Source organism: Musca autumnalis, unplaced genomic scaffold (assembly GCF_047663935.1).
Source record: "Musca autumnalis isolate F117 unplaced genomic scaffold, ASM4766393v1 scaffold_3, whole genome shotgun sequence".
Taxonomy (NCBI): Eukaryota; Metazoa; Arthropoda; class Insecta; order Diptera; family Muscidae; genus Musca; species Musca autumnalis.
In genome coordinates this window covers 191,515,617-191,531,529 of record NW_027411866.1, presented here as the reverse complement: position 1 = coordinate 191,531,529, position 15,913 = coordinate 191,515,617, and the positions used below count along the sequence as shown (strand labels likewise).

Sequence of the window (15,913 nt, the reverse complement as noted above, 5' to 3'; positions counted from 1 at the left end):
CTATAAAAATACCAAAAAAAAAAAAAATGTTTCAAAAAAAAAAAAATTATAAAAAATTTTTCAATTTAAAAAATACAAGTGAGCCAAGGCTATAGTCGGGTCGGGGCCGACTATGTGATACCCTACACCACTTCCCCTGTGCATAAGCTTTTGACTGGTAAAATTCAAAATATTAAAATTGGGATAGCTTAGCGCCTTTGCTCTGAATGTCTTCATTAATACAGGTCAATTTTATTGAAACGCGTTTAAGTTCATCGTCAGAATAACTCAAATAAAAAAATGGAAAAGTGGGATGTATGCCAACCATCAACCATCACATTCCGACCCCCGCATAATATCCGACCATTACTAAAATCAATAGGTTTATTCCTCTGTGGGACCCCCATTAACACCCAAAATTTCGTGACGATCCGATCAAAATTGCGACCTGTAGCGTGATTACAAAGAAATGGAAAAATGGGATGTATTAACGACTATTGCGATATCTCCGTTATTTGGCCACCTACGTCAACCTACTTGCATCATTGTAAAGATGAGATTTTCTACTTTCATCTTCAGACTTTGTTTTTGGAAGGTTTCCAACCAAAGCTGTCATATTCGTCATTATTATTAAAATCGCAAAAATGAAAAGTTGTGTTCTATTAGCGGCTATTGCGATATCTTCGTTGTTTGACCACCTACAACAACACACTTTACATCGTTGCAAAGGCGATATTTTCTACTTTCATTAGCAGGTTTTGCTTTTGGCATACCCCCTATAGAAGCTGAGATATTCGGTTTGGAAAAAAACATTGTCTTTTTCTCCAAACAAGTTTTTTGCCTATTCCGACCCCTAAATATTATCCGAGCCTCCCCAAAATAAGTAGACTTTTTCCCCTGCGGGACCCCCATCAACACCCAAAATTTGGTGACGAGCCGATCAAAATTACGACCTGTGGCGTGATTTCTTTAAAAGTGGAAAAATGGGATGTATTACCGACTATTGCTATATCTCGGTTATTTGGCCACCTACGCTAACCTACTTTGCATCATTGTAAAGACAGGATTTTCTACTTTCATAGCCAGGTTTTGTTTTTGGAAAGTATCCAACAAAAGCTGTGTTATTCGTCATTAGAATTAAAATCGAATAAATGAAAAGTTGGGTTCTATAAGCGACTATTGCGATATCTTCGTTGTTCGACCACCTACGACAACCTAGCAGGCTTTGCCTTTAATATACCCCTTATAGATACGGAGATATTCGCTTTGAAATAAAACGTTGACTTTTTCCGCAAATAGGTTTTTTGCCCATTCCGACCCCTGATTATTATCCGACCATCACCAAAATCAATAGGCTTCTTCCCCTCCGGGACCCTCATCAACGTCCAAAATTTGGTGACGATCCGATCAAAATTGCGACCTGTAGCGTGATTACAAGGTTTAGATGGACAGACGGACAGACGGACGGACGGACGGACACACATAGCCAGATCGACTCAGCTCGTCGAGACATTCATTTTGGTATATACATATATATGTATGGGTCTACGACCATTATTTCGATGCGTTACAAACTTTTTGGCCAAAACCAACTTATAATACCCTCCCCACATAGTGGTGTAGGGTATAAAAATACAAAAAATTTATGCAATTTTTTCAAAAATTAAAGAACATACTCCTTGGGTTTTCATAGAACTTATAAAACTCATATACTCCGAAACATGTTAATTTGTGTAAAAAAGCTGTAATTCATATGGGAAATGGTATGGGAAACACATATTTTTACCCATGTAATTTAAAAAAGTTATAAACAGACGGAACGGGACGTGTACAAAAGTATATATGGGCTAAAAGAGGAGACTCTCGGGAATCTTTCTGTGAAAACATTGATCTACAAAAGTTCTAGTCCTCTAAATTTAGAATTTAATAAAATTTAGTATCTGAGGAAAAATAAAATAGCTCATAAAATAGCTAATGTAAACGCTACGGTAATTTGTTTAAACTATTTTTTAAGGCCGCAATGCTACCTACGTAACAAAAAACAATGAACACAATATCTGTTATAGTTTTCGGGAAATAGCTATTTCTTTCTCCAGAAGTTTGCAAAAATTAGGTATTTCTCAAAAACTTGGGAAAAATGTTCGGTGCACCGCACGCCCGCACCTTCCAATATTTTGACCCTTTTTTTGTTTCCTTAGTTTCAATATGTTTACTATCGAATCCCATATAGAAGTTAAATGTCTGTGACAAAACAAAATTTTGATTTTTGGCCAGGAAAATCGTTTCTCGAACCATTGTGCGCCGCTAGATCTACTAAATGGATCCTAAATGGTTTATTCGACACGTAAGTTCTACGTCCTTAAGGCTGCAATATTGCAAAGAAAAAATTCCTTTTCGTCTCTGAGATAAAGAGTGCAAAAAAGGTTACTTAGTCTCGACATTTACGTTCAAAAAAGGCATACTACAAATTTTTTGCGCCTTCAGTGTCGCACAGTGTTATTATAGCACCGCTATACTTGTTTAACTGTTGCTTTTGACAGTTCATTTGCTTGTCTTTCCTTCGTATCATCGATTCCTTAATGATCTGATGACAGCCATAAAATATATTTTTTTTTAATACAGTAATGGATAAATAACACTTCTAATTTATGCTACTAATTAAAATTTTCCATTTTCTTACCCATCATTTCATTTTAGAGCCTATTTCGCATTATCCTTCATATCGGTCGTACTTATTGCGACAATGTTCATATTCAATGTCTATATCAAATGGAATACAACACCAGTTATCTTCAGTATAAATCCAAAACCAACCTATATAACTAATGAACCGTTTCCAGCTTTGACGATATGCAATATGAATAAAGCGTATAAGGCGAAAATTCAACAATATGAAGAGTAACTCAAAATAATTTCATTAAAAAAAGAAGAGATAAATATAATGTTTTTTTAGGAACTCTGTTGAATATTCAATAATACAAATGTTGTGCAAACGTGATGTGAATGTAACCGTGGCGGACACCATTGAAGATTGGAGTACATTAAATCAATTTATATCAAATGTAATGGCATACACTTTGTATTTAGATATTGACATTTATGAAATGAATAATTTTATACTCGTACATTTTGCAGATATCTCAACCATGTGAAAAAATGTTGATTTCTTGTCGTTTTGGTGGCATTAATTACAATTGTCAACGTATTTTCCATCCCATTGTAACGGATGAGGGTCTTTGTTGTGCCTTTAACATGGTACATCCGAAATTTCTGTATGCCGCAGGGTAAGTGGATAACTTACATACATTGTTTTGTTCTACGGTTCTTCTGAACGCGAAACTGGGAGCTGGTATAGGGAATTATAAAGAAAAAAAAAAACTGAATTAGGTGGGCTTCTTAACCCTAGCTAACCTTTTATACATGCAGCCTTTTGGTGGTGAAGTAGGGTATATGGGCAATATTTTTGAAAATTTAACATAGTTGAAGCCAAGGTTTAGCCTTTAATAACTCGCGAAATGTGGTTGAATATTACACAAATGAAATGCTTTCGGATAAAATGAAATGTTTTTAGACTTGGCAAAAAATATTAGCCTTAAAAGTTAATTTGCGTGGAAGCTGTGGCTACATTTATGTTAAATAATGGGTAAAAATGAGTTGAAGCCAACGTGTCTTTTTTTGTAGAAGGTAACTAAATAAGGATCATCTCACTAGTGTATAACTTCTCAAAATTTGATCTGCGTCTACCATTAAATGATGCTGAAATTTTGAAGCCATATTTTAAGTGTTTTTTGAAATTTTCTTCTAATTTCGTTCTGCAAACAGGTTTTTAAAAAAATCGTATATAGGATTGTAGATCTTGCGATTCTGTGTTATTTGATATATGTGTGAATGTAGCCTACACAGCTTCACAGAAATCTGCATCCAAATACGAAAATTGTGTGCGAACATTTTTCTAAAAATCATATTTTTCGGGCCTAACTTTTACAATTGTCATTCGATTTACTCGTACTTGATTGCAAATTTTAGATTTTGACGTTGCGGATCTAATAAATCTTTCCATCTACTAAAACGCGAGATACGAGAAATTCCAAGGTAGGAAAATCACCTAAAATTGATTTCGAAAATATTGCGCATTTTATCGCGAATTCTGGGGGCCGTTTCTACTGCAATGAAAAAAGTGCAGCATCTTTGTTTTTATGGAAACATAGATTTAACAAGTAAAAAGTCGTTATGTTCGTCCGGGCCGAACTTTTTATACCCTCCACCATAAAAAAGGCTTAATTAAAATGGAATATTTAGGGTCCTTTCACAATTTTAGGTGTAACAACTTTTCGACAATGGTGAGTATATTAAAAACCCCGAAGGACAGATGCGCCGTGAGTCGAACTTCCGCGTTATGGCGTGATGAAGTTTTTGCAAGAGACCCTGTAAGCCATCATTAATTAGCATTATATCTTTGTTTGTTGTTTTTGTAGAGCACTTAAGCAACAGTGAACAAATATATAACGCTAATTCCTGATGGCCCACTGTGTCTCTAAAAAAAATTTCATCAAGCCATAACGCGGAAGTTCGACTCACGGCAGATCTGTCCTTCGGGGTTCATAATATACTCACCAAGGCCTTTCTTCCCCAAGAGGAATTTTTCGTACCCCAGACTTTCACCTCCATTTTGTTGCACAGTGTTATCTAATCTAAAAAATGTGTTCAGAAAGGTACCACCTACGGGGCTATATCAAAGAGTCAACCTATCTTTACATTTTTTGGCGGAAAAGTTTTATAGCTGCAGGGAACTTCAAGAGTCAAATTGAGGGTAGTTTCATCAAAACAATGTAGACCCTCAAAAATGGACCCATGTTGACGAATTATAGTGAAGAAATTTCGTGACCACTGAAAATTCCCGAAAATCGGGTGGTAAAGTTATATGGTAAGATATACCAAAACATGGACCTATATTGACGATTATTTTTGAATAGACAAAATTGTAGCTAAAATTCTCAAAATACCGAAAATCGGGAGGTACCGTTATATGGGGGCTATACGAAAACATGGACCTATGTTGACGATGTATCGTTGGAGATGTTTTATGACCACTGAGAACCTCAAATGTCAAATTACAGCTAGTTCGGTTAAAAATTGTAACTAAATGCTCAAAATACCGAAAATCGGGAGGCACGGTTATAAGGGGGCTATACCAAAACATGGACCTATATTGACGATATTTCGTGGAGATATTGCATAACCACTAAGAACCTCAAATGTCAAATTACAGCTATTTCGGTTAAAAATTGTAACTAAAATGCTCAAAATACCGAAAATCGGGAGGTACGGTTATAAGGGGGCTATACCAAAACATGGACCTATGTTGACGATGTTTGGTGGAGATGTTTCATGACCACTGAGAACCTCAAATGTCAAATTGCAGATAGTTCGGTTACAAATTGTGGCTAAAATTCTCAAAATACCGAAAATCGGGAGGTACCGCTATATGGGGGCTATACCAAAACACGGACCTATGCTGACGATGTTTGGTGGAGATATTTCATGACCACTGAGAACCTCGAATGGCAACTTACAGCTAGTTCGGTTAAAAATTGTAGCTAAAATTCTCAAAATACCGAAAATCGGGAGGTACCGATATATGGGGGCAATACCAAAACATTGACGACGTTTCGTGGAGATGTTTCATGACCACTGAGAACCTCAAATGTCAAATTGCAGGTAGTTCGTTTAAAAATTGTGGCTGAAATTCTCAAAATACTTAAAATCGGGAGGTACCGTTATATGGGGACTATACCAAAACATGGACCTATGCCCATATCCTTTGAGATATAAGTTTGTCGATCACTAGGAACCCTAAGTGCCAAATTATAGCTAATTCGGTCTGCAAATGTGGCGAAGAACGTCAAAATACCTCAAATACGGAGGTACCGTTATATGGGGGCTATACCAAAGAGTGGACCGATATAGCCCATCTTCAAACTTGACCTGCCTATGGAAAAAAGGCCTTCGGGTGCAAAATTTCAGCACTCTATCTCAATTATTGCGGACGCTAGAGTGATTACAACAGACGGACGGACAGACGGACATGGCTAGATCGTCTTAGAATTTTATCCTGATCAAGAATATATATACTTTATAGGGCCCCAAATGATTAGTTCGATGTGTTACAAACGGAATGACAAACTTAATATACCCTCCATACTATGGTGGAGGGTATAAAAACTTCACTGATAAGGGAGCTACATTAATTTTATCCCAAAACAAGTGAGCAAAGGCTATAGTCGGGACGGGGCCGACCATGTGATACCCTACACCACTACCCCTGTGCATAAGCTTTTCACTGGTAAACATTTCTTTTAGGGAATATAAACCGACTACCACCAAAAATAATATGCCTCTTTGTCTCTGGGACCCCCATAGGCAACCAAAATTTCGTGACCATCCAATCAAAATTACGACCTGTAGCTTGATTGCAAAAAAAATGGAAGAATTGGATGCATAACCGACTATTGTGGTATCTCCCTTGTTTGACCACATTCGCCAACCTGCTTTACACCAATGTAAAGGTAATATTTTCTTCTTCCATTGACAGGCTTTGCCGTTGGAATACCCCTACTAGAAGCCGATATATTCACAAAGAATAAAACTTTGAATTTGTCTCCAAATGAGTTTCTCCCCATTCTGACCCCTAAATATTATCCGACAATCACCAAAATCAATAGGAGGGACCCGCATCAACTCCCAAAAAATTCGTGACGATCCGATCAAAATTGCGACCTGTAGCGTGATTACAAACAAATCGGAAAATGGGATGCATTGCCGACTATTGCGATATCTCTGTTGTTTGAGCAGCTACGACAACCTACTTTACATCGTTGTAAAGGTGATATTTTCTACTTTCCTTGCCAGGTTTTGCTTTTGATATACCTCTTAAAGAAACAGAGATATTTGCTTTGAAATAAAACGTAGACCTTTTCTCCAAATAAGTTTTTGTCCATTCCGACCCCTGAATATTATCCGACCATCACTAAAATCAGTAGGCTTCTTCCTCTGTGGGACCCCCATTAACGCCTAAAATTTCGTGACGATCCGATCAAAACTGCGACCTGTGGCGTGATTACAAAAAAATCGGCAAATGGGATGCATTATCGACTATTGTCATATCTCTGCTATTTGACCACCAATGACAACCTAATTTTCATCGTTGTAAAGGTGATATTTTCTACTTTCCTTGCCAGATTTTGCTTTTGATATGCCTCTTAAAGAAACAGAGATATTGGCTTTGAAATAAAACGTTGACCTTTCTCGAAATAAGTGTTTGCCCATTCGGACCCCTGAATATTATCCGACCATCATCAAAATCAAAAGGCTTCTTTCTATTTGGGACCCCCATTAACCCCCAAAATTTCGTGACCATCCGATCAAAATTGCGACCTGTAGCGTGATTACAAAAAAATCGGAAAATGGGATGCATTATCGACTATTGCCATAGCTTTGCTATTTGACCACCTTTGACAACCTAATTTACATCGTTGTAAAGGTGATATTTTCTACTTTCCTTTCCTGGTTTTGCTTTTGATATACCTCTTAAAGAAACAGAGATATTGGCTTTGAAATAAAATGTTGACTTTTCTCCAAATAAGTGTTTGCCCATTCCGACCTCTAATTATTATCCGACCATCACCAAAATCAATATGCTTCTTCATCTGTGAGACCCCCATTAACCCTCAAATTTTCGTGACGATCCGATCAAAATTTGGACCTGTAGCGTGATTGCCAAAAAATAGAAAAATGGGATGTATTACCGACTATTGCGATATCTCCGTTATTTGGTTACCTACGCCGACCTAGTTTGCATCATTGTAAAGACGAGATCTTCTACTTTCATAGTCAGGCTTTGCTTTTGGAAAATTTTCAATCAAAGCTGTGACATTTGTCAATATAATTAAAATTGCAAAAATGAAAATTGGGTTTTTATTTGCTACTATTGCTATATCTTCGTTGTTTGATCACCTACGAGCACCTACTTTACATCATTAGAAAGGTGATATTGTCTGCTTTCATTGTTTGGTATAGCCCATATAGAAGCTGAGATATTGGCTTTGGAAAAAAACGTTGTCTTTTTATCCACCTAAGTTTTTTGCCCTTTCCGACCCCTAAATATTATCCGACCATCACCAAAATCAATAGGCTTCTTCCCCTCCGGGACCCCCATCAACGTACAAAATTTCGTGACGATCCGATCAAAATTGCGACCTGTAGCGTGATTACAAGGTTTAGATGGACAGACGGACAGACGGACGGACTGACGGACGGACACACATAGCCAGATCGACTCAGCTCGTCGAGACATTCATTTTGGTATATATAAGTATGGGTCTACGACCATTATTTCGATGCGTTACAAACTTTTTGGCCAAAACCAACTTATAATACCCTCCCCACATAGTGGTGTAGGGTATAAATAGTGTGTGATGCTACATCCACGGTTCCTGATTGATCGTCTTGAAATAGATATATATCGATGTAGACTTTCGTGGTGACACTGAAACCGGATGCGGAACAAAATTTATTGTACCTTGCGCAAATTAGAGATGTTTTATAGGTATTTTTTTTTTATTTATTTATTTTAGTATTCATAAATATGTAACAATTGATTTAATATTGCCCCAGCGCCATAGTAGTCCAAGTTATATTTCGAAAAATATATACAAATTTAAAGATATGGTCTTGCTGTACATGAAAATCACATGCGGACAAAACGATTTTGATAATTACGCGATTTACACATATTTTAATAATGCATATAAGTTAAATCGGTTTATTTGAACTCTATGATTTATTTCATCAACCCGATAACTTTCCTCAATGGGAAACCTTCTATGTGAATGTAGATAAAGCAAAATCCGCCCATTTTCTTGGGAGTTTCAAGAAAAATAAAAGAAGTACTCCTATAGAATTTTTCCAATATTTTCAACTCTAGAATGCATGTGAAAACTATTATTCCAAACCAAAATTTGTTTTTTGTATCACAAATATGTGTTTATTTTGGCTATAATATCCTAACTACTATCCCGATGATTATAAGTTTGGTCTCATTTGATTCCCCGTGAAGACTTTCTTTAAAACTGTTACTTTTTTCTAATTTTTGACGGGTAAATGGACCTTTATTTTCAAACAATTCGGATTACATTTAAAATTTTGTCAATTTTTTGTAAATTCCGCGAATGCTGAGTAACATTTTACAAATATTATGCAATCTACTTAATGACGTCACTTCGTGATAACTTTTTAGTGACAATTGTGCTCAATAAAATAATTAGCGTTTTTAAAATAATTTTTTTTTTAAGCAGAAATAAAACCGCGATAACATTTGTCCGCAACAACCAAAAATTTGCTCGCGAGCGGATTTGTACTGGGGAATTTTTTCTTAACCTAGGTACCAAAAATCGTTAATGTAGCGCGAAAAGAAAAAATTCAATTTCTTTGGAAATGGAATATGAAATAATTGGCAACATTTGTTTTCCTGAACTCTCTAGACACTGTAAATTACTGCCTGACATGCCAGGGTGGAGGAATCCTATCCACCATGCCGAGATTAGGATGATTCTCACGGCAGCACCAGAGCAAGTATTCTGATGATGATATGCATTTTGATATTGTGCCATCGCGTTGTATTTATGTTCGTGAGTGAACCAACTAGCCGGCCTATCACATTATATGAGGTAATCAAGGTTTTTTGTGGGTACCCTAGGTGCTGAGGGCTAGGGACTTGAGAACATTGTTTTACACTTCAGATTGTCGCAGATATCTGTGGCATGTCACCCCTAAAATTATGGGGTAGTTACTTACTTACTTAGCTGGCCCATTACAGATTGGTCCGTAGATCTTTCGAAGAATTTTTCTCTCAAACACGCCAAGCACTGCCTTATCTGCTTTTGGCTTTGTTTTTGAATTTATTATTTCATTTATATTTATTTCACAACTAATGTCGTTTGTTGTGTTTACGGCGGTGCCGAGGTATACGAAGTCTTTTACTACCTCAAAATTATAGGAACTAAGTTCAACAGTTGGTCTGATCTCTCTGTTTTTCCTGCGGAAAAGACGTTTCTCCTCTCTCCTTTTCACCCTATACCTCTCTCGTGCACTACTCGTTGCTACTGATTGTATAGTAGCCCTATATGCCGCATTTTTCTCTTCGGTAGCAGCACGATACTCCTGGCCATATCATGGATTCCTTGGTGGAGGTCTCTGGTATCCAAGTACTGATTTTGCGGCTGTTTGCATGGAGTGGGCGATATTTTGCTATTGTCCTGATATGTTATCGGGACGATGGGTGCTTTGATTAAGCAGTTGGGCCAGTTGAGTGGAATATACTGTGGCTATCTGTTGTGATTCCAGCTTACCGATGTGGGTTGTGTCTGTTCGCACTTTGTTTGCTACGTTTAATCTGGTACGTACCTTTGCTGCAACAAGGTAGGGGTCCGAGTCTATGTTTGCACCTCGGAACGATAGTACATCCAACACCCTTGATGCATGTCTTCCATCTATCACAACGTGATCAATTTGATTTCTTGTTCTTTGATCTGACAACAGCCAGGTGCCCTTATGACTATCGAGATGCTTAAATCAGGTACTGCTAACTACAAAGTTTCTTGCAGCTGCAAAGTCTATCAGCCTCATACCATTGTCAGATGTTTCACTGTGGAGACTGAATTTCCCGACTGTTGGGCTAAAGATATTCTCCTTTCCAATTTTGACATTAAAATCGCCCAGAATAATTTTAATGTCATGTGCAGGTCAACGGTCATAAGTTTCTCCTTGTCCTTGTCTTCAGTGAGAGCATGAGCGCAAATAAAGCTGATGTTGAAGAATTTTGCTTTTAATCGAATTGCAGCGAGTCTTTCATTCACTGGCGTGAAGCTGGAGACAAGATGTTTTAACCTCCGGCCAACTACAAATCCGCAACCAAACTCATGCTTTGTGTCATGGCAGCTATAATGCAGTGCGTCACCTTCAGGTGTTTTTGTGACGCCTTTCCCGTTCCATCGTATTTCCTGTATGGCAGTAATGTCGGCCTTGTACTTTTCAAGTACATCTGTCAATGCGTAAACTGTACCTTCTCTATAAAGGGTGCGAACATACCAGGTACACATTCGCAGATCATTGTCTTTAAAACGTTTGCGGGGCTCGTCAACTTTGGAGGGGTTTGTTTTTCTTTTCTTTTGTTTTTTCTAGGGGAGGGTTACTAACCCGACGCCCAAACCCAAGTTTTTAACGTTCTTATGGGTGAACGCGCCGCATATGTGCTGTTTAACTTTAACGGGTGTTAAAGGCAGTTCCCTAGGTGACAATACGGGGAGGTCAGTGTCCACTTGAGATGAAAGAGGGACCAAGATAATTCCTGGGATTTGCCATGTTAAATCCGGTCAGGACCGTTCCTTGGTATCTTCCAACCCCTACTTCACGTTTTGGGGTAGTTAGTGGTTGAAGTTCTGTTGCCATATACCTTCAGCTCTGTGCTTCTCTCCTTCTTGCATTGAAAATAGAAGTTCAGGCTTTCACAAATTACATTGGGGAAGGTACCCATGGCGTCAGGTATCCCAACTAATTGTGTACAATCATAACGATACGTAACAATCTCAATGACGTCAGAAGTGGGTAGAGGACAAACAGTATAGAGATATCATTCCACCTTGGAAACTCTCTGTTTTACACTACGGAACCTAATATATGCTCCATACTATGTTGGAGGATACAAAAATGACACAAACGCAAACATATCTATATCATCAACCTGTCTACCCGTCCGATAGCACCCAGCTATCCGTTCTGAATTTTTTGACATAGGCCCACTATTTATACCCTTCACCACTATATGGGGAGGGTATTATAAGTTGGTTTTGGCCAAAAAGTTTGTAACGCATCGAAATAATGGTCGTAAACCCATTCAACTAATGAAAGTAGAAAATATCACCTTTGCAACGATGTAACGTAGGTTGTCGTGGGTAGTCAAACAACGAAGATATCGCAATAGCCGCTAATAGAACACAACTTTTAATTTTTGCGATTTTAATAATACCGCTTTGGTTGGGGACCTTCCAAAAGCAAAGTCTGACTATGAAAGTAGAAAATCCCATCTTTACAATCATGTAAAACAGGTTGCCGTAGGTGGCCAAATAACGGAGATATCGCAATTGTCGGTAATACATCCCATTTTTTAATTTCTTTGTAATCATGCTACACGTCGCAATCATGATTGGATCGTCACGAAATTTTGGGTTTTAATGGGGGTCCCACAGAGAAAAAAACGTATTGATTTTGGTAATGGTCGGATATTATTCAGGGGTCGGAATGTGAAAAAACTTATTTGGAGAAAAGCAAACGTTTTGGAGAAAAGGCAAACGTTATCTCTCTTCTGTAAGAGGTATATCGAAAGCAAAACCTGACAAGGAAAGTAGAAAATATCACCTTTACAACGATGTGAAGTAGGTTGTCATAGGTGGTCAAACAACAGAGATATCGCAATAGTCGGTAATGCATCCCTTTTTCCATTTTTCGTGCAATCGCACTGCAGCACTGCAATTTTGATTGCGATTGAAAGAAATATTCTCTAAACACATTAAATTTTTAATATCCAATATTATTTTTGCCAATTTACAGCGGTAATATGTCAAGTTAAGTCGAAGATGTTGAGACTTGTAACAAGTTGAGACCTTAAAAACGATAAATAGATCCGCAAAGCATTCGTAGTTTATTAGTGAAATTAAAAAAAAAAAATAAAAAATAAGAGGTAAATGTACAATTTCCAAAATGAAACTTATAGTTGATGGCATTAACTATGTTTTTACGAAAAAACATATTGAAGATTCGTTTTCTAACTTTCTTAAAAATAAATTATTTGTAAATGACTTTTTGTACTTTATTTAATATCATTACTATAAATTTATGTTGAGTTTTACTAATGTTGGCCCCGTAAGGGCAAGTCCATATTTTTTTTAAATACATGGGAAAGTCTCTAGTTTACAATAATACGAGATCCAGCTGCCCCCAGCTGCCGCCCTGTAAGTTATTCTCCTTTTACCACGCCTGTAAAATCGCCAAAATTCCGAAAATCGGGAGCTACGTTTATATGGGAGCTATACCTAAACGTGGACCTATATTGAACATTTTTTGCACGGAGATATGGTGTTCCCTCCGAAATCAAAATACAAAATTACAGCTAACTCGGTTAGAAAATTTGGCTAAAATCGTCAAAATACCGAATATCGGGAGGTACGTTTATATGGGACCTATATCTAAACTTGGACATGTAATGAAAATTTGTTGCAAGGAGGTATGTTGTTCTCTCAGTACACAAAATGCAAAATTACAGCCAAATCTATTGGAAAATTTGGCTAAAATCGTCAAAATACCGAATATAGGGAGGTACGTTTATATGGGAGCTATACCTAAACGTGGACCTATATTGAACATTTTTTGCACGGAGATATGGTGTTCCCTCCGAAATCAAAATACAAAATTACAGCTAACTCGGTTAGAAAATTTGGCTAAAATCGTCAAAATACCGAATATCGGGAGGTACGTTTATATGGGACCTATATCTAAACTTGGACATGTAATGAAAATTTGTTGCAAGGAGGTATGTTGTTCTCTCAGTACACAAAATGCAAAATTACAGCCAAATCTATTGGAAAATTTGGCTAAAATCGTCAAAATACCGAATATAGGGAGGTACGTTTATATGGGAGCTATACCTAAACGTGAACCTACATTTATTAAAATTGTTTTTCTCTCTTTTGGGCTCGTTATAAAACTATGTTTAAAATTTCGAGGCGGTAGCTCCATTATAACTATTTTTGGCACTCCTTTCCATTCGGATCCTCTCTAAATTTTGGGGGTTGATGGGGTCTCACAGAGAAGGAAGCCTATTGATGGTTGGCGTACATCCATTTTTTATTTGAGTTGTACTGACGATGTAGTGGTGTAGAATATCACATAGTCTGCCCCGACCCGACTATAGCCTTGGTAAACTTGTTTTAGAAGTACGAAGCTAAAGAATAGCGGGCCTATTTCAATAAATTCCTGTGGGATAGTTGAGTGCTACCGCATGCGTAGACACGTTGGGCTGAACATAACATGGTATTTGTCTTTTGTTTTTATTGGGAGCAGCATTCTAGACGACATCAAGTAAAAGCCAATATCTACTTGAGGTGAAATGAGCCAAGCTCGATAGCTTGGCTCCTTTACCCTAAAAATCGACAATACCCAATATTACTTGTACTAGAGATCTCAAGTTTTTTTCTATCTTTCTAGCACTCAATCTCTGATAAAGGAAACCTATACAAATCACAGCGATATGGATGAAGCTGTAAGTTGGAATCCTGAATTCGGTTACTCTAAAAAATTACCAAAACAATTTTATCCCCGCACTGCTGCGGGAACTGGAGAATCATTAGGCCTTACCATTATACTGAATGCCGAAGTGGATCAATATCATTGCTCTTCAACAAATGGTGTTGGTTTTAAAATGGCCATGCACAATCCCAATGAGAGACCTAATGTCCGAGAGGTTGGACTGCTACTGGCAGCTGGTTATGAAACAAAGGCACGAGTTCGTATGGAGAAATTGGAGGCAGACACGATGTTACATTCGGTCCACTTAAAACATCGCCAGTGTGAGTTTCAAGATGAACACAAGCTAGCCTATTTCGCCACTTATACCCAATCGAACTGTGAGGCGGAATGTATTGCCAACACCATGATGCGTCATTGTCGTTGTTTACCTCACTACATGCCGAAACGTTATGAAAACGAAACGGTTTGCAGCATTTATGACAGTGAATGTGTTGAACGTATTCGTCTACATTCGATGATCAACGATGATGATGACAATGAACGCGAATGCGATGAAGTGTGTCTGCCGAGTTGTTATAGTTTGAAATTTTATGCGGAATTTTTCTCCACACCACTGGAACATGGTGATTTTATAAGCAATAAACCGGCACTGGAAAGTATGTCGGAGGAATTTGTTGAACGAAATATTGCCATATTGACCATGTACTATAAGGATAATTCATTTCACAGTAATAAACAAACGGAATTCATTGGCATGACAGATGTTTTGTGTAAGTCATATTTGGGAATGTAATTTTACAACAAAATATTATTCTTTTGATTCTTTACAGCCAGCATTGGTGGTCTTATTGGCTTGTTCTTTGGTTTTAGTTTCATATCACTGGCAGAAATAATATTTTACACTTTTATTCGTCCTTGCCGTAAGGTTCGCCAACCGAAGACCAAATCGAAATCGGCCAAGAAGCCAGGCAAATTGAGTATTGGTATTGACAAATATAGTCCACGTGCATTGAAATTTCGTCGAAATTATTTATCACCGTATGCCGTTTCACCCAGAAACCGGAAAATTTTTCATAATACAAATAATGCCTACCCACCATCAGCCGTGACCGGCGATTTGCTCGAAATAAGTGACTTGGAGAATATGAATATTTACAATACTCAATATGATTGGCGTAGGGGTTTTGTGGCTTAACATTAGAGGATTATTTTCAAAAAGGAATATTTATTTATGAATATAAAGCATATTATTTAGCACGCTTAAAATATTATCTTTATTAGAAATTCAATAAAATTTTGCAATAATTTCTTATCTTTTAAAGCCTAACCACCAAATTTAGCTACTGTCCCTCCAGAATATTAAATTTCAAATAGAAAACGTTTCAATATTTACAGCCGCAACATTTCATTTCATAAATTAATTTGAGTTTGAATCAATTGTGTTATGTCTTCGCATGTCAAATGTCATTTGTCCTGGCCGCTATGCCATCGTTTGGCAAAAAGGTGTATACGATTATATCGATATAGCAAACAATTTTTTTATTTACTTGAAAAACTTTTTTAAAACTTATCACAA

At 37.3% G+C, this 15,913-nt stretch overlaps 1 protein-coding gene across 1 annotated transcript; it reads left to right on the top strand.

Annotated features, from left to right (window-relative positions):
• The first annotated feature begins 2,478 nt into the window (after window positions 1-2,478).
• LOC141396843 (pickpocket protein 28-like) lies at window positions 2,479-15,640 on the top strand. The gene is made up of 5 exons (XM_073972519.1): window positions 2,479-2,877; window positions 2,933-3,041; window positions 3,115-3,263; window positions 14,296-15,107; window positions 15,168-15,640. Exons 1-5 carry the CDS (start codon window positions 2,723-2,725, stop codon window positions 15,530-15,532), a joined length of 1,590 nt encoding a protein of 529 aa, XP_073828620.1. The 5' UTR covers window positions 2,479-2,722; the 3' UTR covers window positions 15,533-15,640.
• The last annotated feature ends 273 nt before the right edge of the window (window positions 15,641-15,913 follow it).

Coding starts and splice junctions, on each gene's coding strand:
- LOC141396843 (XM_073972519.1), top strand. CDS start 2,723: ATGTTCATATTCAATGTCTATATCAAATGGAATACAACACCAGTTATC. Junction 2,878..2,932: donor AAAATTCAACAATATGAAGA/GTAACTCAAAAT, acceptor ATGTTTTTTTAG/GAACTCTGTTGAATATTCAA. Junction 15,108..15,167: donor TGGCATGACAGATGTTTTGT/GTAAGTCATATT, acceptor GATTCTTTACAG/CCAGCATTGGTGGTCTTATT.